This window comes from Triticum aestivum, chromosome 1A (assembly GCF_018294505.1).
Source record: "Triticum aestivum cultivar Chinese Spring chromosome 1A, IWGSC CS RefSeq v2.1, whole genome shotgun sequence".
In the NCBI taxonomy this organism is placed as follows: Eukaryota; Viridiplantae; Streptophyta; class Magnoliopsida; order Poales; family Poaceae; genus Triticum; species Triticum aestivum.
The window spans coordinates 44,973,096-44,991,960 of NC_057794.1; the positions used below are offsets into that span (position 1 = coordinate 44,973,096).

The 18,865-nt window shown below is 48.2% G+C and overlaps 1 protein-coding gene and 1 long non-coding RNA gene across 2 annotated transcripts; both read left to right on the forward strand.

The window, feature by feature from the left end:
* Positions 1-4,255: 4,255 nt before the first annotated feature.
* Positions 4,256-4,725, forward strand: LOC123088672 (uncharacterized). Its single transcript, XR_006442026.1, has 2 exons — positions 4,256-4,311; positions 4,394-4,725. It is a non-coding gene; the product is annotated as an uncharacterized lncRNA (long non-coding RNA).
* A 4,316-nt stretch (positions 4,726-9,041) lies between these two features.
* On the forward strand, positions 9,042-9,834 carry LOC123088769 (uncharacterized). Its single transcript, XM_044510923.1, has 2 exons — positions 9,042-9,449; positions 9,614-9,834. The coding sequence occupies exons 1-2, from the start codon at positions 9,152-9,154 to the stop codon at positions 9,637-9,639; spliced, it is 324 nt and encodes a 107-aa protein (XP_044366858.1). The 5' UTR covers positions 9,042-9,151; the 3' UTR covers positions 9,640-9,834.
* The last annotated feature ends 9,031 nt before the right edge of the window (positions 9,835-18,865 follow it).

Below are 18,865 nucleotides of genomic sequence, written 5' to 3' on the forward strand. Positions count from 1 at the left end.
GATACCATCTCTGTCGCGACCCGACCCGAATGGATCAAGTGCTCTGTGCTCAGGTGTCATCCCTGGATCAGTATTGCTGACACCACACAGTACATCGAAGGATTTATAGCAGAGTGGCAATCACACACTTATTACATCGTTGTCTCAAAGAGAACTTATTACAATAAAATGGCTTAAGGCCATCTAGTGTCGATAACAGCGGAAGACTTGGAAGATAAATGGGTCCATCAACTCCAACGGCATCACTGAGTATAGAACCACGACCTAAAAGCACCTTACTCGTCGTCTGAAAAGTCTGCAACATGAAAGTTGTAGCCCTAAAACGGGTCAGCACATGGAATATGCTGGCAATGTAACACATAGAGAGTAATGGAATGTAATAGCTATACTATATGCATATATGGCTGGTGGAAAGCTCTATGGTTACAGTTTTGCGTAAAGCCAGTTTTTCCCTACTGCAAAGGAATAAATTTATTTAACTATCATGGTGGTTGTGAAACATTGAGAATGGTTGACAGCATTCTCAATCCCAATTAAGTGAACAATTAAAACCCAACAACATTAATTAGAAGTAACATGTTGAGATTCACATGATATTCAAGTACTAGATACTCAAGTTGTCCATAACCGGGGACACGGCTAATCATGATTAGTTTGTACACTCTGCAGAGGTTTGCGCACTTTTCCCCACAAGACTCGATCGCCACCGTTGGATTTCTCGCACTACATGGTGTTTGAGAAACGGATGACCGAGACACAGTCTTTCAGAAGCGCTAGCACCTTACGATGGATAGACTGGTACACCTACTTTCCCCTACATCTGCTAGTCTACCTTGTAAGAGTTCGCACGACTTAATCAACTATGCCAGAGCCCATAATGGCTTGTGGCTGCACACAGAAGTTTCTAGCATGAATTATCTTATGATCCCTTTGAGCCTGGGTGGCGGTCCGAAAAAAAACAGGCAAGTCCTGATAGACATCAGGTGCCTCAATCCACCCAGATGTGTGTTTAGGTTGCCACCTTAGATAAACCATTAAAATTATCAACTCACATCTGTCATGGATATCACTCACCCAATCCACGTCTACTAGCATAGCATGGCATAATAAGAAAACGTAGAAGTAACTCCCAAAGGTTTCATAGTAATACAGGTGATAGGTACTACCTCATCTACTTCCCATCCCACAATTTAATTAGATCCCATGCAATGTGAGAGGATTGATCTAATGCAATAAAACATGGGTTGTAGAAAAGGTATGATCAAAGTGTTACTTGCCTTGCTGATGATCCGTGAGACCTAGGGTTTCGAAGTAACAAGCGGCGCAATCCGGGTGATCTATCGCAGACAAACAACAAGCACACAATAAGTACTCATCTAATGCATAGTTAAAACTCAAACAAGAGATCGAACCAGAAAGTTCAACTTAAGAACTCCGGTTGCAAAGAAAGAACGAACCGAACAAAGAACCGAAAAACAAACAGCGGAAGAAAACAACTCGGTTCTAGCAAGTTGAAACTAGGTCAAATTTTACCGTAGCAAAAACTTGTTTAAGTTGATTAGACGGAACGGCGGTTTCGAAACGAAACACCAGGCGCTTGAATCACGTGATTCCGATAAACGAGCGAGAAGAAAGACTAGAACGAAGATCGGATCTGAGATCGCGATCGGAAAGAACGCGGAATAAATCCGACGAAAAGAAAGAGACGAACGGTTAAATGAACGGACGTTCGTTAACCTAGAAGAATCCGGTGATCACGTTCGTTAGGACGAACGGTCCGGCGAACGGTCCAAAGGCAACTAAATCGGAAAAGAAAACGAATCCGATCTAGGGTTTCGGAGAAGAAAACCGAAACGAAAAACCGATCTAGAAAACCGGAACGGTTTAGAGAAGAACCGGAAAGAAAACGAATCGGAAAAGAAGAAAAGAATCGGAATGATTAGAAGAAAACGATCCGAGGAAAAGAGACTCGGGGCAACCTCCGGCAGCGTGGCGTAGGGCGGCGGCGGCGCTAGGCAAGGTGCGGCGGCGGCGGCTTAGGGCGGCGGCGGCGCGGGTGTGGGGTGTGGTGGAGGGCTTGGGGCTTGGGGTTTGATTTGATGGGTTTAGAGGGGGGGGGGTGTTGGGGTATTTATATTGGGGAGGGGAGAGGGTTTCTTGGGGTAGGGGACAAAAAATAGAGTAGGAAAAGGAATCCTAAAAGAAAAAGGAAAACAGAACAAAGGAAAGGGGAGGGGCTAACCGGCCAGAGTCCAAGCCGGACTCGGCTTAGAGCGAGGCGGCGGCCTGGCTGGCGCCGGGCGCTGGCGCGCGGGAGGCTGGGGTGGCCGGCCGGCTGGGCCTTTGGCCCAGGCGGGGCGCTGCTCCTTTTTTTTTAAAAACTGGTTCACGCACAGAAAAACACGGAAAAGAAAATCTAAACGGGCTCCAAAATACTAAAGTAAATTTTTCCCCGACTCCAAAAAAATGAACCGAACAAAATGAACTTTACTCCGGACCTAAAATGCATTTTTTTTGAAAACGCGCATTTTTCCCTATCCAAATAAAACGTGAACAAAACTCCGGCAAAACCAAAATTGATCTATTTATTAAATCTTCATTTTTTCCTAAATTTGGGAAAGTCATATTATTCCCTCTCCTATATTTTTGATATCGGAAAAATAATTGAAGATAAAATAAAGAAATCAAATGATCCTCTTTTCATAATTTGAGAAAACTCTCAAATATGAAAATAACAAAATCTCCAACTCTCTCCAAGGGTCCTTGAGTTGCGTGAAATTTCTAGGATCAACCAAAATGCAAGAAAAATATGCTATGCATGATGATCTAATGTATAACATTCCAAATTGAAAATTTGGGATGTTACATTATTTTACCCCCTGGGCCAGTGCTTCTCTAAGTGTTGGTCCGAACCAGAGCACCGTGCGGGACCATCCCTTGGCAACTTGGGTTATGTTGGTATCTATACGCTTAGCTTATCCGGTGTTGCCCTGAGAATGAGATATGTGCAGCTCCTATCGGGATGTCGGCACATCGGGCAGTCTTGCTGGTCTTGTTTTACCATTGTAGAAATGTCTTGTAACCGAGATTCCGAGACTGATCGGGTCTTCTCAGGAGAAGGAATATCCTTCATTGACCGTGAGAGCTTGTGATGGGCTAAGTTGGGACACCCCTGTAGGGTTTGAAGTTTCGAAAGCAGTGCCCGCGGTTATGGGCAGATGGGAATTTGTTAATATCCGGTTGTAGAGAACTTGACACTTGACTTAATTAAAATGCATCAACCGTGTGTGTAGCCGTGATGGTCTCTTCTCGGCGGAGTCCGGGAAGTGAACACGGTTCTTGTGTTATGCTTGAACGTAAGTAGTTTCAGGATCACTTCTTGATCGCTTCTAGCTTCTCGATAGTTGCATTGCTTCTCTTCTCGCTCTTATTTGCGTAACTTAGCCACCATATATGCTTAGTGCTTGCTGCGGCTCCACCTCACTACCCTTTCCTACCTATAAGCTTAAATAGTCTTAATCTCGCGGGTGTGAGATTGCTGAGTCCTCGTGACTCACAGATACTTCCAAACAGTTGCAGGTGCCGATGATACCAGTGCAGATGACACAACCGAGCTCAAGTGGGAGCTCGATGAAGATCTTTTTGTTACTATGTTTCTTTTCCGGATGATCAGTAGTGGAGCCCATTTGGTGCGATTGGGGATCTAGCATTTGTGGTTGTCCTTCTTATTTTGGGTTCCGTAGTCGGACCTTGTTTGCATTCTGGATGATGTATGATCTATTTATGTATTGTGTGAAGTGGCGATTGTAAGCCGACCCGTGCGTGGGAGGCGACGATGAAGTTAGGGAGTCAGCAGGTAAGGAGAGGAAGAGAAACAAAAGGAGTCCATGTGGGAGAGGGTGAGGTTTACTTAATCAAACGGCTACATAGATAGCTTGAAGGTAGACCGGACAGATGTTATTCCGACAAATTCTCTAGGATTAACACGAGTCCTCGAAAGGAGCCTCTAGTTAGCACTCCTTCCGTTCCAAAATAGATGACTCAACTTTGTATAAAGTTAGTACAAAGTTGAGTCATCTATTTTGGAACTGAGGGAGTAACTCTTAAGATAGTGGTGCTTTATTACTGTGTTGCAACTTAGCAATAAATCAATTTTAATCGACTGCCTTGACTCTTATTGGATCTGTCAGACATCGAATGCTTCCAGGCCTAGTTGTGACCATCTGTCTGAGAACTGGTTGTTTACACCCGCGGAGCTAAATAGTTCTTACTACATGTCAGTTTGTATAGAGGACAACTCCAGAAGTCAAGGTCTGTATATATTTCCAGCTTGGGTAATAACTGTTTGCTTACCTTGTCCTTTCAGTTGCTTCATTGTTGCTGTATATGTCAGGTCCTGAAGACAGTCCAGCATCAGTAGGATTGAAAGTATGGAAGACCGTGCCATTTGTTGAAGATACACTCGTCTCTGGAACAGAAGCTGTAAAACTTATTGCCTGACTACTGAAACATTGTTGTGAAACACACTTGGTCCAGCACCAATAGGTTTTGGTCTCTGCCCACTGAAACGTCATTTTTCCTGTGTTGGCTCTCTTCTCTTGGTGGAAACATTGTTGGTCTGAGCTGCCATTCAATGGCTGGCATTACATTACCGTATGTATCTTCAGAGTTTGTTTGCACAACAATGGCTGGTATTTTTATCAAGGAAAGCACACTCTTAATCTATCTAGAATGTTATATGGGATGCAATGCACTTGAGGTGGTTCTCAGCCACAAATGACGGTCGACAGTCAAGGGGAATGTACTAGGCTTCCTGGAACAATTTAGCTCGTTCTTCAATCTCTAGGACGATGTGACAGCAATAACATCCTCTCCTGCAACAATTCAAGTTCTTTGCCACTGAGCAGTTGTCAACCCACCAAATCATGCATACCAGATCGCCCACACTGTCAAGCACTTTCACCCTATTCTTCATGTTTCAAGTGATCAATCAGAGTAAAAGGTCATTCCAGTTTATGGAGTTGTCGCCGGTTCTGCAATAGTTTGGTCACGTACTCATCAGCCACAGCCCATACGCACACTGACATTGTGCACTCCAGACGGGAATGCCTTACCCTTGAGGAATCCATGTGACCGTGTATCTTGCATCTCGTGTAACATGTATTCCTATGAACTACTTCCTCCGTATCGATGCATTAGTCATTTTACGAAAACCATATAGTCTCAAAACACTCAGGGGTGGTGCATTAACTCTCACCTTATTTCTTATTTCTTGACATGAATAAATGAATCAACCAATAAGAGATGTGGGGCGTGTATGTTTTTAATGAGTTGAGACTACCTACCACGGCATGCAGTGGTTAATTCATTGCATGCAATGGTATTAATTAGCTAATGAACATTACACTCTCTTGTTTTCCTTTCGTTTTGGTCCTGATGCACAACATAAGATGACTTAGACTACCCATAGTGGGGAGTAACTTTAGTAACATGCATATGTTACTAGTCTATGTTACTACCTGCATAACGAGGAGTAACATATGTATGGTGTCATGCAATACTCCATTTATTAGGTTATAGACTCATCTTGTTTTGGTATGTGTGATGTTACTCATAGTATGAATAACATACAATGTTACCATATGCCTCTTTTTCCTCATTAATTTCTTGCCACATCATCTATCATCTATTTTACCTAGTTATGTGTGATGTTATCATCTACTTTACTCTCACTATGGAGTACGGAGGGAGTGGCATGATTTTGCCGTGAGAAGTGAGTGCTTGGCAAGCCGCCACAAAAATACCCTGATCTTTGACGGCACTTGGACTCTCCAAAGAGATGTCCAGTTCTTCTCCAACTGTCTTGTTGGAGTTCGATGCTCTACCTTCCAGCCACGCCTCCCATCTTCGCTTGGTGCAAGCGAGCATGATGAGAACACTTGTTTGCAAATAGTTTTACTTGTTTTAAGTACCACTTTATGTATTACCTTTAACAAATTTTCCACGGCAATGCGCAGGGATCATCTAATAGTATACAAATAGGTACCCCGATAGAAAAAAGATATGTGGGCTCAATCAGTAGCGGAGAGCGGCATGGAAGTAAGACGGGGCCAATTGATAAGCCAAAGTAATAGCACTGGCAAAATAAAAAAAATTTGTCTCACATGGGCCAACAATTACAGATTTATTAGGCCTCCTAAGCGGGTTGCGCCGTCCCCTCAGAAGCTCCCCTCCTGAGTTCAACCTTATTTTTTCTGAGATACAGGTCCATTAATGTACATGTCCAGTGTCTTATACTAGTGTGATTTATAGAATTCAATGCATACTTCCAAAGTGCGATGCAATATTGTAAAAATTTGCGGTTAATGTTGTAGCTTGTAGATGTGCAACTAATGTATACATTTATTTTTTGATGCAGTATCATATCTTAAAAAGTTAATATAATTAATCTAATGTTGTAGCCCGTAGATGTGCAATTAATGTACACATTCCTTTTTTGATGCAGTAATATATCTTAAGATATATATAATTAATGTAATGTTGTATGCCCGTAGATGTGCAATTAATGTACATATTCATTTTTTTGATGCAATACCATATCTTCAATATATATATAATAATGTATTGTTGTAGCGTGTAGATATGCAACTAATGTACACATTCATTCTTTTCATGCAGTGCCGTATCTTCGAGATATAACATATATACAACTAATGTGTGTAAAACGTGTTGATATGAAGTTAATGTACACATTTATTGTTTGATGCTATTTCATATCTTAAAGGTCTAGCCTGTAGATATAAAGTTAATGTACACATTCATTATTTGATACAATATCGTATCTTCAAGATATAGAACTAATGTCTGATGTAGCCTCTGTTGGAACCGCTCTCTCACACTGATAGATGGAGATAGAAGAAGAAGGAGCACACAATACAATGGAGTTTCACCCGGCTTCACAGCCCTGTTACTTTTCCCAGAGCCCCAAAAACTCTCCTCAACAAATACACTCGTGGTCATGGCTTTGTAGTGGCACAACAACGCAGCGCCCACGTTTCCTTGTGCGCATGTACGCACGCCGCCTAGCTAGCAACCCTGCATGCAATCCATCAGCCCGGCCATGCGCACTACATGCGCGCTACGCACACGACGCGGCCATCTCCACCGGTCACTGCTAACAATCATCTAACTAACTCACACGCATCAAGCAAACTTGGCCGGCACACTTGCCAACGCCCTGCTCTACGTGCCAGACTCGAGAGTATACACGCTACACACACATGCGCCACGCTTCTGCGTCCCGTACGTCCCGCCCGTCCCGCATGTCATCGACGCGCCCGTCAAGCCCGACGAGCCCGACGGCACCAGTGTGTCCCGCCTGTCCCACGCGCACCCGACGCGCCCGACGAGCCCGATCACACATGCCGTGGCTTATTCCAAAACACACCCCTTAAGCCACGGCCTAGAGGAGTCCGTCATCGTCGACGTTGGCGCCGGCTAAGAGTGCATGCTCCGCCGCCGGTCCTTTCTGCAGCTGCGGGCACTCGCGCCGGAAGTGCCCGTGCTCCCCGTACTTGTAGCAGCGCCTGCGCCTGTCGCCGCCGCTCCCCGACGCCACGCTGCGCCCGTCGTCGTCGTCCCGAGCACCGCCGTGTCGACGCTCCCATGCTGCCCACTGCGCCACCGTCATGAGCAGCTGCTCACCTCCGCGCTCGCCGCCGTCTTGTCCACAGCGCCGAACCCGCTCGTCGAACGCACGCAGCCGCCCGAGCGCTTCGTCGAACGCCATCGTCGTCACGTCGTGGAACTGCTCGATACCGGCGACGACGGGGAAGAGGCGATCCGACACCGTATCCAGCAACTTCTTGACAAGTGCCGTGTCGCCCAGTGTCTCCCCGAGGTTGGCATACCTCGCCGCCATCGCCGCGAGCCTCCCGCCGTACACGTCGAGCTCCTCGCCGTCCACCATCTTCATCCGGTCGAATTTGCCATGCAGCGTCCCCGGCCTCGCTGCGCGGACCCGATCAGCGCCGACGAACCTCACCTTCAGGGAGTCCCATACCTCCCTGACGGTGAGCTTCGTCGATACCAGCAGCAGCACATCCTCCGGCAACGCCCCGAGAAGCAACGTGCGCACCATCTTGTCCTTCCGCGCGTTCACCACCGCGTCGCCCGGCGCCACCGCCTCCCATACGGTGTGGACGTCGAGGATCGCCTACGCCTTGATGGCCCAGACCGTGTAGTTGTCCGCGGTCAGCAAAGGCATCGCCATCGTCGCCGATCCGCCCGCGCCGCCGCCGTGTGGGACGGGCGCCATGGTCGCCGGTGATCGCCCGAACCAAAGCTCTGTATATCAATTGTTGGAAGCGCTCTCTCACACTGATGGATGGAGATAGAAGAAGAAGGAGCACACAGTACAATGGAGTTTCACCCGGCTTCACAGCCCTGTTACTTTTCCCAGAGCCCCAAAAACTCTCCTCAACAAATACACTCGTGGTCATGGCTTTGTAGTGGCACAACAACACAACGCCCACGTTTCCTTGTGCGCACGTATGCACACCGCCTAGCTAGCTACCCTGCATGCAATCCATCAGCCCGGCCATGCGCACTACATGCGCGCTATGCGCATGACGCGGCCATCTCCACCGGTCACTGCTAACAATCAGCTAACTAACTCACACGCATCAAGCAAACTTGGCCGGCACACTTGCCAACGCCCTGCTCTATGTGCTAGACTCGAGTGTATACACGCTACACACACATATGCCACGCTTCTGCGTCCCGCATGTCCCGCACGTCACCGACGCGCCTGACAAGCCCGACGAGCCCGACGGCACCAGTGTGTGCCGCCCGTTCCGCGTGCACCCGATGCGCTCGACGAGCCCGATCACACACGCCGTGGCTTATTCCAACACCTAGATGTATAATTAATGTATACATTAATTGTCTGACACGGTGCTATATCTTCATGATATACAACTGGTGTATGCGTCTGTATCATCATCTCAAAGAAGGCTATATATACCAAGACATAGCTAGCGAAGTCATGTATCCCACACATTCACAGAAGGCACACAAATCCTATATTGTACGATTCTAATATCAAAGGGATAGAGAAGGCTCTAGTGTAGGAGATACAAAAGCCATAGCCATGGTGAAACTCATGTGCTTATGTTTCATCATCCTCACTATTGCAGTAGCCGTGTCGGCTGAAAAATGTGAGGGTGACCGACAGGCCATGATCAAGGAGTGTGCTAAGTATCAAAAATGGCCAGCAAACCCGAAGCTAGATCCGTCGGACGCATGCTGCACCGTGTGGCAGAAGGCAAACATCCCATGCCTTTGTGCTGGTGTCACCAAGGAGAAAGAGAAGATATGGTGTATGGAGAAGGTTGCCTACGTTGCCAATTTCTGCAAGAAGCCATTCCCACACGGCTACAAGTGCGGAAGTAAGTGAAATATATTAAGGGAATTACGATGGTTGGCATTTCATACATGCAGTTTTGATATTTATTATTCTTTGGAGTCACACGGCTTTCATTTTAGTTATGCATTTTATATGCTTCTTGCGCTATTCTGATCATATGTTGGGTCAAATTGAATGGTCTTGCAGGTTACACATTTCCTCCCCTGGCATAGTGATTCTAGTTTAGCCGCGGGAGGAGAGGCATTGGCTTTTACATTATATGTGTGTGGCCTCACAAGAGCTTCCCTTTCACATTTGTAATTCGTGAGGTTTTACACATAATAGTTTATGTTAATCACTCTGTATGAGAATGTTTGTGAAACTAATAAAGCCTTCTCCTCAAATTGTCTAAATTATGTTTGTTCATACACAATATTCTTGGTTCTATTTACGACTCATTGCAGGTGAAGGGATCAAGGATATTAGAAGAAATTACTATTGTTAAAGCAACAACTTTCATGTGCTTTTTATATCCAAAGTTAATGGGTTCATTTATGGCTGAGCTCAACCAATTTTTCATCTTAGTAACTCTTATTCCTGGACCCTGGCTGATGCAAAGCTCCAAATACAACTTACTTTGCTAAAAGTGAGGAGACTCATGGGGAAGGGGATGAGAAAGATAAATGTCATATTCAGTTAGTTGTATATATGATTTCACACACAAATCTGGTGTAGTTCGATTGTAACGGTTTACTTGGATTTTGCAATGCGTGCAACGTCTGCCTTGTACAATGTATACACTACCAGATTTTTATCACACGAAGTATTTCAACTAGCAGCTAGGCTCCGTTAAGGTTCTTTTTAGCTTATTCTTCTTTAGCTTAATCTTAGATTTTCATTGGCTTGGGCTTGATGATTTCCATGCAGACACCGCATGGGACTAGGTGGGATGCTCGGGTAGGACTTTTCTATGACATGTATATCACAAATTTGGGCAAGAAGGCTCTACTTTTCGTCTCTGTGACTAAGGGAACATTAATATAGAAACAGTTAGAACGTGCATAGATATACAAGAGGGAGGATGAGAGTTAAGGACAAAAAAATAGTTAAAGGTGGACCAAAGGTATCACACCAGGCTACCAAAGTAGCCCTAATTACAGAAGATGAGCAAGAGAAGGACCATAGTCTGTTGTCCTCGGCGCAGATGCGCGACTTCTTTCTAATAGAAGACACACACAACATCATCAACTATCAACGTAATCTGCAAAAGAAGTCTTCATTAGGATATGCAATTGACAGAGCACACATATGCTTTCTCTGAAAGAGGGTCGACCCCTTTTGGAAAATAACAACTAAAAGGGTCTATGATACATCACTTGTATACACATACGTTCACAAGCTAAGTTGTTGTTCGTCCTACGGACTAAAACTCTCTGGTTTATATAGACACCGGAGAGGGCTAGGGTTACACAGAGTCAGTTACAATGGTAGGAGATCTACATATCCGTATCGCCAAGCTTGCCTTCCACGCCAAGGAAAGTCCCTTTCGGACACGGGACGAAATTTTCAATCTTGTATCTTCATAGTCCAGGAGTCTGGCCGAAGGTATAGTCCGGCTATCCGGACGCCCCCTAATCCAGGACTCCCTCAGTAGCCTCTGAACCAGGCTTCAATGACGACGAGTCCGGCGCACAGATTGTCTTCGGCATTGCAAGGCGGGTTCCTCCTCCAAGTACTTCATAGAAGATTTTGAACACAAAGGTAGTGTCCGACTCTGCAAAATAAGTTTCCACATATTGACATAGAGAGAATAACATTTACACAAATCTAATCTGCTGACGTATTCCGTAGCGTGACATCACACCACGGCCAAGTCTTTATTCGAATCGTTTTACTGTCCCACCTCAGTGCGCTTAGCGAGGCGGTTTCCTTGGCACGTCTTGTTAAAGCAGAGATCGTGTCCCCTTATTATGGGATTGTCATCAACACGAGCGTGGGTAACCCAACCGTACCCGTTGGTATATTTCCTCGATCAAAGGCGAGTCCCAAATGGTCACGGGGAAGGCCCTTGGTATTCAACCTCTTATAAAGAGACCAAGGCCTTACTCCTTTCTTTCAATCTCAAACGAGTTTGCCCTTCGCCTCGAGTTCCAACAACCAAGGCTCCAGATTTCAGGCGCTTCGGACCTTCGACAATGTCCGGTTCCGACCTTCGAGGCCGATGGATGCCTTCCTCCATCACGGAGGAGGACGTGCTAAAGTTGAGAGAGGCCAGGTTCTTGACCGGTGAAATCTCGCATAGGCTGCCTGCTCAAGGGCAGGTCATTCCCACTCCCAAGCCCGGTGAGAGTGTGGTGTTCATGTCTCACTTCCTTTGGGGGCTAGGCTTCCCGACGAATCCCTTCGTGAGGGGGCTCATGTATTATTATGGGCTGGAATTTCACAACTTAGCCCCGGAGTCCATCCTCCATATTTCCTCATTCATCGTCGTGTGTGAAGCCTTCCTCCGTATCACTCCTCACTTCGGACTATGGCTCAAGACCTTCAAAGTAGAGCCGAAGATGATCGAGGGACGGTATGCAGAGTGCGGAGGTGCTTTTATAAGCAAGAATGCTGGTACTCCATGGCCGGAGGGCGCTTTTCAAGAGGAGTCCAGCTTATGGCAGCGAGAGTGGTTTTATATTACCGCTCCCAGGGCCCCTAAGTGGGTGGCGCTACCTACCTTTCGCACGGGTCCCCCACCACGACTGGCATCATGGGTCAATACGGGGCTGGACTGGGGGCCGGCAAAGGACGTGCCCCAGTTGCAGGGCCACATCCGAGATCTCCTAGAAAGAGACATCCGTTTGGTCATGGTGACACATGTTATGTTAATTCGCCGAGTTCTGCCCTGCAAACGTCACCCCCTCCGCCTGTGGGAGTTCAACCTGGAGGGACCACGAGTTCTCCAACATTTTCTTGGCATGACGCCCGTGGAGATGTACAAATTGTTCTTTGGTCCACAAGTAGTGTGTCTGGATTCTACGAAGGACGCAGGTCTGAGCTGCAATCGTCCGGATACTCAAGTAAGTAGCCTTGTGCCCGGACTCGCTATCCGTATATTTATCATAAAATTGCCCCTAAAAGAGCTGTCCTTTAAACAGGAGTGGATAGCGAAAGCAAAGCTAATCAGGTGTCCGGCCCCCCTCCCCGAGACCACGCCGGGTCCCGTGCTAGTCAGGATGTTGGAGGTTGTGCCTTCAAAGGGAAGCGAGGGAGGGGATAAGGGAGCTACAGCCTCCTCAAAGGAGGTTGTCCGGAAGGGAGGAATCGAAAATTCCTCTCCTCAGGGGAAGAAGAGGACTGCCTCTGAAGACCCGGAGACCATGGCCTTAAAGCGGGGGAAGAAATCTTCGCCAGAGGGTCCTGTGCTGGGGGATACTTCGGCCGAATTATGCCCTCAAGGGGATCAACCCTCCACCGAGCCGTAAGTAGAGAGGAGTTTTCTTTTTAAGAAACGAGAGAAATCCCCGCTTTATATCTGAGAAAAGTAATCGAAAATTTACCTTGTAGCTCGGACCATAGCCCTTCTCAGCAGAGCTCGTCTTCGGGGGATCTTCTTCCAGAGATGATGGAGAGCGGAACGCCTCCCCCTGCCGTACCGCCTTGCGAGGCGGGCGACCCTGAGGTATCATCGCGGAGGGTTTCTCCGAATCTGGTGGGGCCAGAAGGTAGTCATATGCCCCCCCCCAAATCCCTCCGTGTTCGGCCTTTGAAAAGGGCCATCGGACGAGTCCAGTGCCGTCTGGTGCGCGGTCGGAGGAGCTGAAGGATCTGCTAGGGCGAGCATCTATCTCAGAGGAGCACCGTGCATTGATGGGTACGGTGATTGAGAGGATTTCATCCACGGAGAGCGGATCGCACGAGGTCGTCAGGAGTTTACTGACAGGTTTTGAGGTATGCAAAATAATGTACCCTTTTTGGACAGTTGCGCATAAATAAGATGCGCCCTGTGTAGATAGTAGCCCTTGAGACTCTGTGTGTTGTCAAAAGTGACGGCGCACAGAGGATCATAATCCCAGGTCTAATATGCCGCCTTTATACGTAGGTGGCGAAGTGTCAGGTGGCCAGCCGGACTGATGGATTTGCCGAGCTAAAGCGGTAACTTGACGTGGCAGATGTCGACATCGCGCTTGTCAACAAGCAGCTTGACGAGGCACAAGGTATGTAATTCCTTCGGCGGCGCCTGGTAAGAGGAGCTTTATGCCAGTATCTCACAATGTGTGCGCTTGATGCAGATGGTTCTGCTGCCATGGAGAATCTTCGGGCGGAACTTGCCCGAGCCAAGGAGCAAGCCAGGAAAAGTGATGCGGCTGCCGGAAAGGCAATTGAAGAGCTGAAAGCCGAACAGGCTGCTCACTGCCGAAGCAAGAAGGAAATGGCCGAGATGGCTGTGAAGCTGAAGAATGCTGCTGACCGTTGCAAGCTTCTTGAAAAAGAAGATCATGCAGAATAGACGGACCTGAAGAAGGCCGTTGCCGATGCCAAGGATGCTCGCTCTGTGATGAGAGCTGTGAAGGAGGAGCTGCGTCAGGCCAGAGAAATCGCGGCTAGAAAGCCCTTTATGCTGCGGAGGAAGTTCTGTGATCCTAAACATGCTCCGTTAGACTAGATGTGGAGTATGGCGGACACCTATCTGGATTTAGCAGCGAGTGCCGCAGATGCGGCCGAGCACTTCCGAGATCAAGAAGATCGCGAAGTGGAAAAGCTCTTCTGGTCGAAGTTCCACAATCCAGAGCATTCACTGTCATTAGCCGATCGTTTGGCCGAATGGGACAAGCTAAATAGGTTGTCCGGACTCGCCATGAAGTATGTCGTGAGTCATTTGTGGCCAGAGAGACCAGAGCCGAAAAGTCATTTCAACTTGGTGCAGCAGTTCCTTGGTGCGGCGCCGCATATCAATGCGATGAAGAGGTCAGCATGCATAGAGGGTGCGCGATGGCTCTTGCCCGTGTCAAGACATACTGGGCAGAAATGAAGGCCACCGCTGTTGCATCCCCAGACTCGGATGGAAGCCGAGTACCTGCCGAGCGCTATTTTCAGGAAGTTCTGCAAGGCACTCGTTTAATAGAGACGCAGTGCTCGAAGGATACTATATTCGAATAGCATGTATTATTGTAAGACAATATTTTGATAAATTGTAGAAGCTTTTTATACTTGTGCCTGCAAGTATTATGATACCTCCCGTGCGGCCGTTTAACATATATGTATATATAATCTGAAAGATGGCAGTCGTCGGCTTCAGCCCCCACACACATAATGCGGGGGTGTTCACAGAAGGCACATTTTCACACTTGATCCAACGTCTTGGTCCTACAAAGGAGGTGATAGCGCAGCGAACTAGGCAATCGAACTATGATGCTTTATCACTTTCACTTAGCCATAGGAGTTTGACATTGAGGCTACTCATATAGCCCCTGGTGGCGCCTGCGCTCACCCGAACTCGGGGCGCGTATGTGCCTGGCCGGGAAACGGCCCTTCGTTAATGTGGAGGAATCCTAAAGATTCTGGTATGTCATCGAGTGGTTGACCAGTCTCACGCTATATCATGACAGCCAGTTTTCGGCTTTCTCTACTGAGGTGCTCGCCTGGCCGAACTGGGGCACAATCGCAGTAGTTCTCCTGGTGCCGCCTTAGCCGATAGAGCGGAACGTAAGGCAGCAAAAAACAGGAACCGGGCAAACCCAACATTTGACCAAAGACATGATTCGAAGCTGATGCATATAAGGCCAAACTCGCGACGCCGAACACTCCCTAAGGTATTCGGTCTTTATGAGGGCGGGCGGGATAACACCCTTAGTAATAAGCCCCTAGTGTCCAGGTAGGCGCAAAACTCTGACGTGGCACATGCCAAAATGCCATCCTCCTCCTTGGTTATACCAAGAAACCAGGGGGTGTGTATCAACAAGAGACAGTAAAAAAGGTTTACGCAGGGTCTTAATCTGAAAAAAATCCTTGGAACGGGTCCCTGCTGCATGTCTGCGCATGTGTCTCCGTTGTGCCGTATCCTGGACGGGCGTAGCACGATGTTCATCTGTAAAAGAGATGAACTTAGTTAAAGAAAGATCGTGCCGAACATGAGTTATACTAAATAAACAAAGTATAAATTGAAATGGGTAAAATTGAGCTTTATTGTCTCTTGTTTTATATGCGCGGAGCCCCTAGTACAGGGGTATAAGGCTATTAAGCCTTTATCAATTGTATGTTTATGCCGGACTTGTCTAGCCGTGTCCGTGGTCTTGACGACCTGTTTAGATGCTTTGGCTGGTGAAGCCGCTTCATTGTGGACCGGGCATCTTAAGCGTAAGAGATGCATAATGCGGTACTGCATTAAAGCGGGCGAAAGCTTCGCGTCCCAGCAGTGCTTGATAGCTACTTGAGAATGGGGCGATGTGGAAAGTTAGCTGTTCACAACGAAAGTTGTCGGGGGAGCCGAACATAACTTCTAGCCGGAGAGAACCCATGCAACGGGCATCCGGGCCTGGCGTTACCCCTTGAAAGGAGGTTTTACTATGGCGAATTTTTGTTGGGTCTATCCCCATGTTGCGGATTGTGTCCTGGTATAACAGGTTTAGACCACTGCCGCTGTCCATCGGGACATTTGTAAAATGGAGTCCGCCGATTATTGGATCTAATACCAAGGCAGTCCAGCCTGCGTTCTGAATACTTCTAGAGTAATCCTGATGGTCGAAGGTGATTGGTTTTAACAACCATTGGCGAGACTCCTTTGGGATAGGCCGTATGGCGCGTATCTCTTGTGGCGCCGTTCTGTTCGTCACGTGAAGTAAGTTTACTGTTTTGACTTCTTGTGGGAAATCCTTTTGTTTCCTGGTGCTCTGCTTGTGGGGTTCGTCGTCGTCCTCACTTGGTGTGTCGAGCCCCTTGTGTTCGACGTTGAGCTTGCCGGCTTGCTTGAAAACCCAACAATCTCTGTGGGTATGGTTCGCAGGCTTCCCGGGAGTACCGTGTATTTGACATACCTTGTCCAAGATTTTGTTTAAGTTGGATAGCTCGTCCCTCTTACCCTTGAGGGGCGGCTTTCTCTGATTCTGTCGCGAGCTTTTGAATCCGGCGTTGACCGCCGTGCTCTTTGGGCTGTTTCCCTTATTCCGGCGCTGGTCCTTGCTGCGTCGGGGTTTTTCGTTTCCATCCCTAACTTCGGATGTACTTGGGTCGCTGGTGCTGCATCTTGCCAACCAGCTGTCCTCTCCTGCGCAAAAGCGGGTCATGAGGCTTGTCAATGCGGCCATTGTTCTTGGCTTTTCTAGGTCGAGGTGTCTGGCGAGCCATTCGTCTCAAACTTGTGCTTAAAAGCTGCTAGGGCTTCGGCGTCCGGATAGTCGACTATCTGATTCTTTTTAGTAAGAAATCTGTTCCAGAATTTCCGGGCTGTTGAGTTATGTGACTGAGATCGTCTGCATCCGGAGGGCGGACATAGGTCCCTTGAAAATTTGCGTGGAAAGCATCCTCAAGCTCTTCCCAACTTCCAATGGTGTTTTCGGGAAGGCTTTTGAGCCAATGCCCGACTGGCCCTTTAAGCTTGAGGGGTAAGTATTTTATGGCCTGGAGGTCATCTCCTCTGGCCATGTGTATGTGGAGGATATAATCCTCGATCCAGACCCCAGGGTCTGTTGTTCCGTCGTATGCCTCTATGTTTACGGGCTTGAATCCCGCTGGAAATTCATGGTCCAGCACCTCGTCGGTGAAACATAGGGGGTGTGCGGCACCCCTGTATTTGGGTGTGCCGTGATGTTCGGATATTTTTTGTGTTGCATTGCTTACTAGAGCTTGCTTTCTTGGCCTGTATATAGATCTGGCTGGGCCGTCTTTTTGATGCGGATCCTTTGGTGGATCGCGTGCCGGCTTGTGTGCGGCGCCGCTTGCCGCTCCATGCTGGCCATGCGATCGTCCGTCCGACCGGATGGCTTTCCTATTTTTTGACTGCGGGGGCTCTAAGGCCTCCTCGTCAAATTCAGGCAGTAGGTTTCGCTTTGGATAGCTTTTTGTGCGGCGACTGCCGGCATATTTGTCTATGGTGTTGTGTACTTTGCTCCATCTGATTCTGAGTGCATCTTCCGCAGTTTTGAGCTTCCGCTTCTGCTTTTTCAGGCTATGCGCAGTGGCGACGAGCCTTTTGTGGAGGTTCTTCTGCTCCATGATTTTATCCGGCATAAGGTTGTCCGGACTGTTGTTTTCACCGGGGACGGGGTGTTCGGTTTGTTTATCCAAGTTTCCCTGTTCAGACGCTTGCTCGAAGGCATGTTCGTCGTCCGCCGGCTCGTCCTGCTCTATGGCTGGGTCTGTATGACTGCTGTCTTTGTCGAGGCGGGGCTTGGAGCGGCGCTTACGTCACCGCTTTGATTGCTTTTCGAGTGAACGATCCCTCATTGCATCCCTGTGTTCCTCGTCGTCGCTTCCTTTGGCTGTGTCCGCCATGTATACATCATGAGATGAGGTGGCTGTCCAGTGCCTTATAGGCGTTGGTTCGTGTTCATCTCCTACATCGTCGTCCATACCGTCGATGTCTTCGGAGTCGAAGTCGAGCACGTCGTTTAAATTATCGACAATGGCTACGAAGTGGGTGGTGGGTGGGCTTTGAATTTCTTCATCATCCGCATCCCAACCTTGTTGACCATAGTCCGGCCAGGGCTCTCCTGATAAAGAGAGAGACTTTAGTGAATTCAGAATATCACCGAAGGGCGAGTGCTGAAAGATGTCCACGACGGTGAACTCCATGATCGGCGCCCAATCGGGTTCGATCGGTCGGGGCGTGGAGGGCTCGAAGTCTGGAGAGGAGTCCGGCTCCTTGGAGTCACGGGCTTTGCAGAGAATAGGGCAGGTGTTCGGCTCGATCGCCGTAGAGATTGCAGCCCCCGAGGCGGTGTCTAACCACCTATCCTCGATTGGTGTGATCGGCTCCGAGCTAAGGGTCGGAGCGGACATAGGTGCGGCCTCCAGGGCACTGTTCGGTGGCAGAGCTAAATCATGCCCATCGTGACAGTGCGGCGCGCTCGGATGTGGCTCGAATCCGTCGAAGATCGAGTCTCCGCGGATGTCGGCCGTGTAGTTCAAACTTCCAAATCTGACCTGATGGCCAAGGGCATAGCTTTCGATCTGCTCCATATGGCCAGGCGAATTGGCCCGCATTGCAAAGCCGCCAAATATGAAGATCTGCCCGAGGAGAAAAGTCTCACCCTGGATAGCATCGCTGTTGATGATTGGAGAAGCCATCGGGTCTAAAAGTGACGACACAGAGGAACTCTCAATGAAAGCACCAATGTCGGTGTCAAAACCGGCGGATCTCGGGTAGGGGGTCCCGAACTGTGCATCTAGGTCGGATGGTAACAGGAGGCAGAGGACACGATGTTTTACCCAGGTTCGGGCCCTCTTGATGGAGGTAAAACCCTACGTCTTACTTGA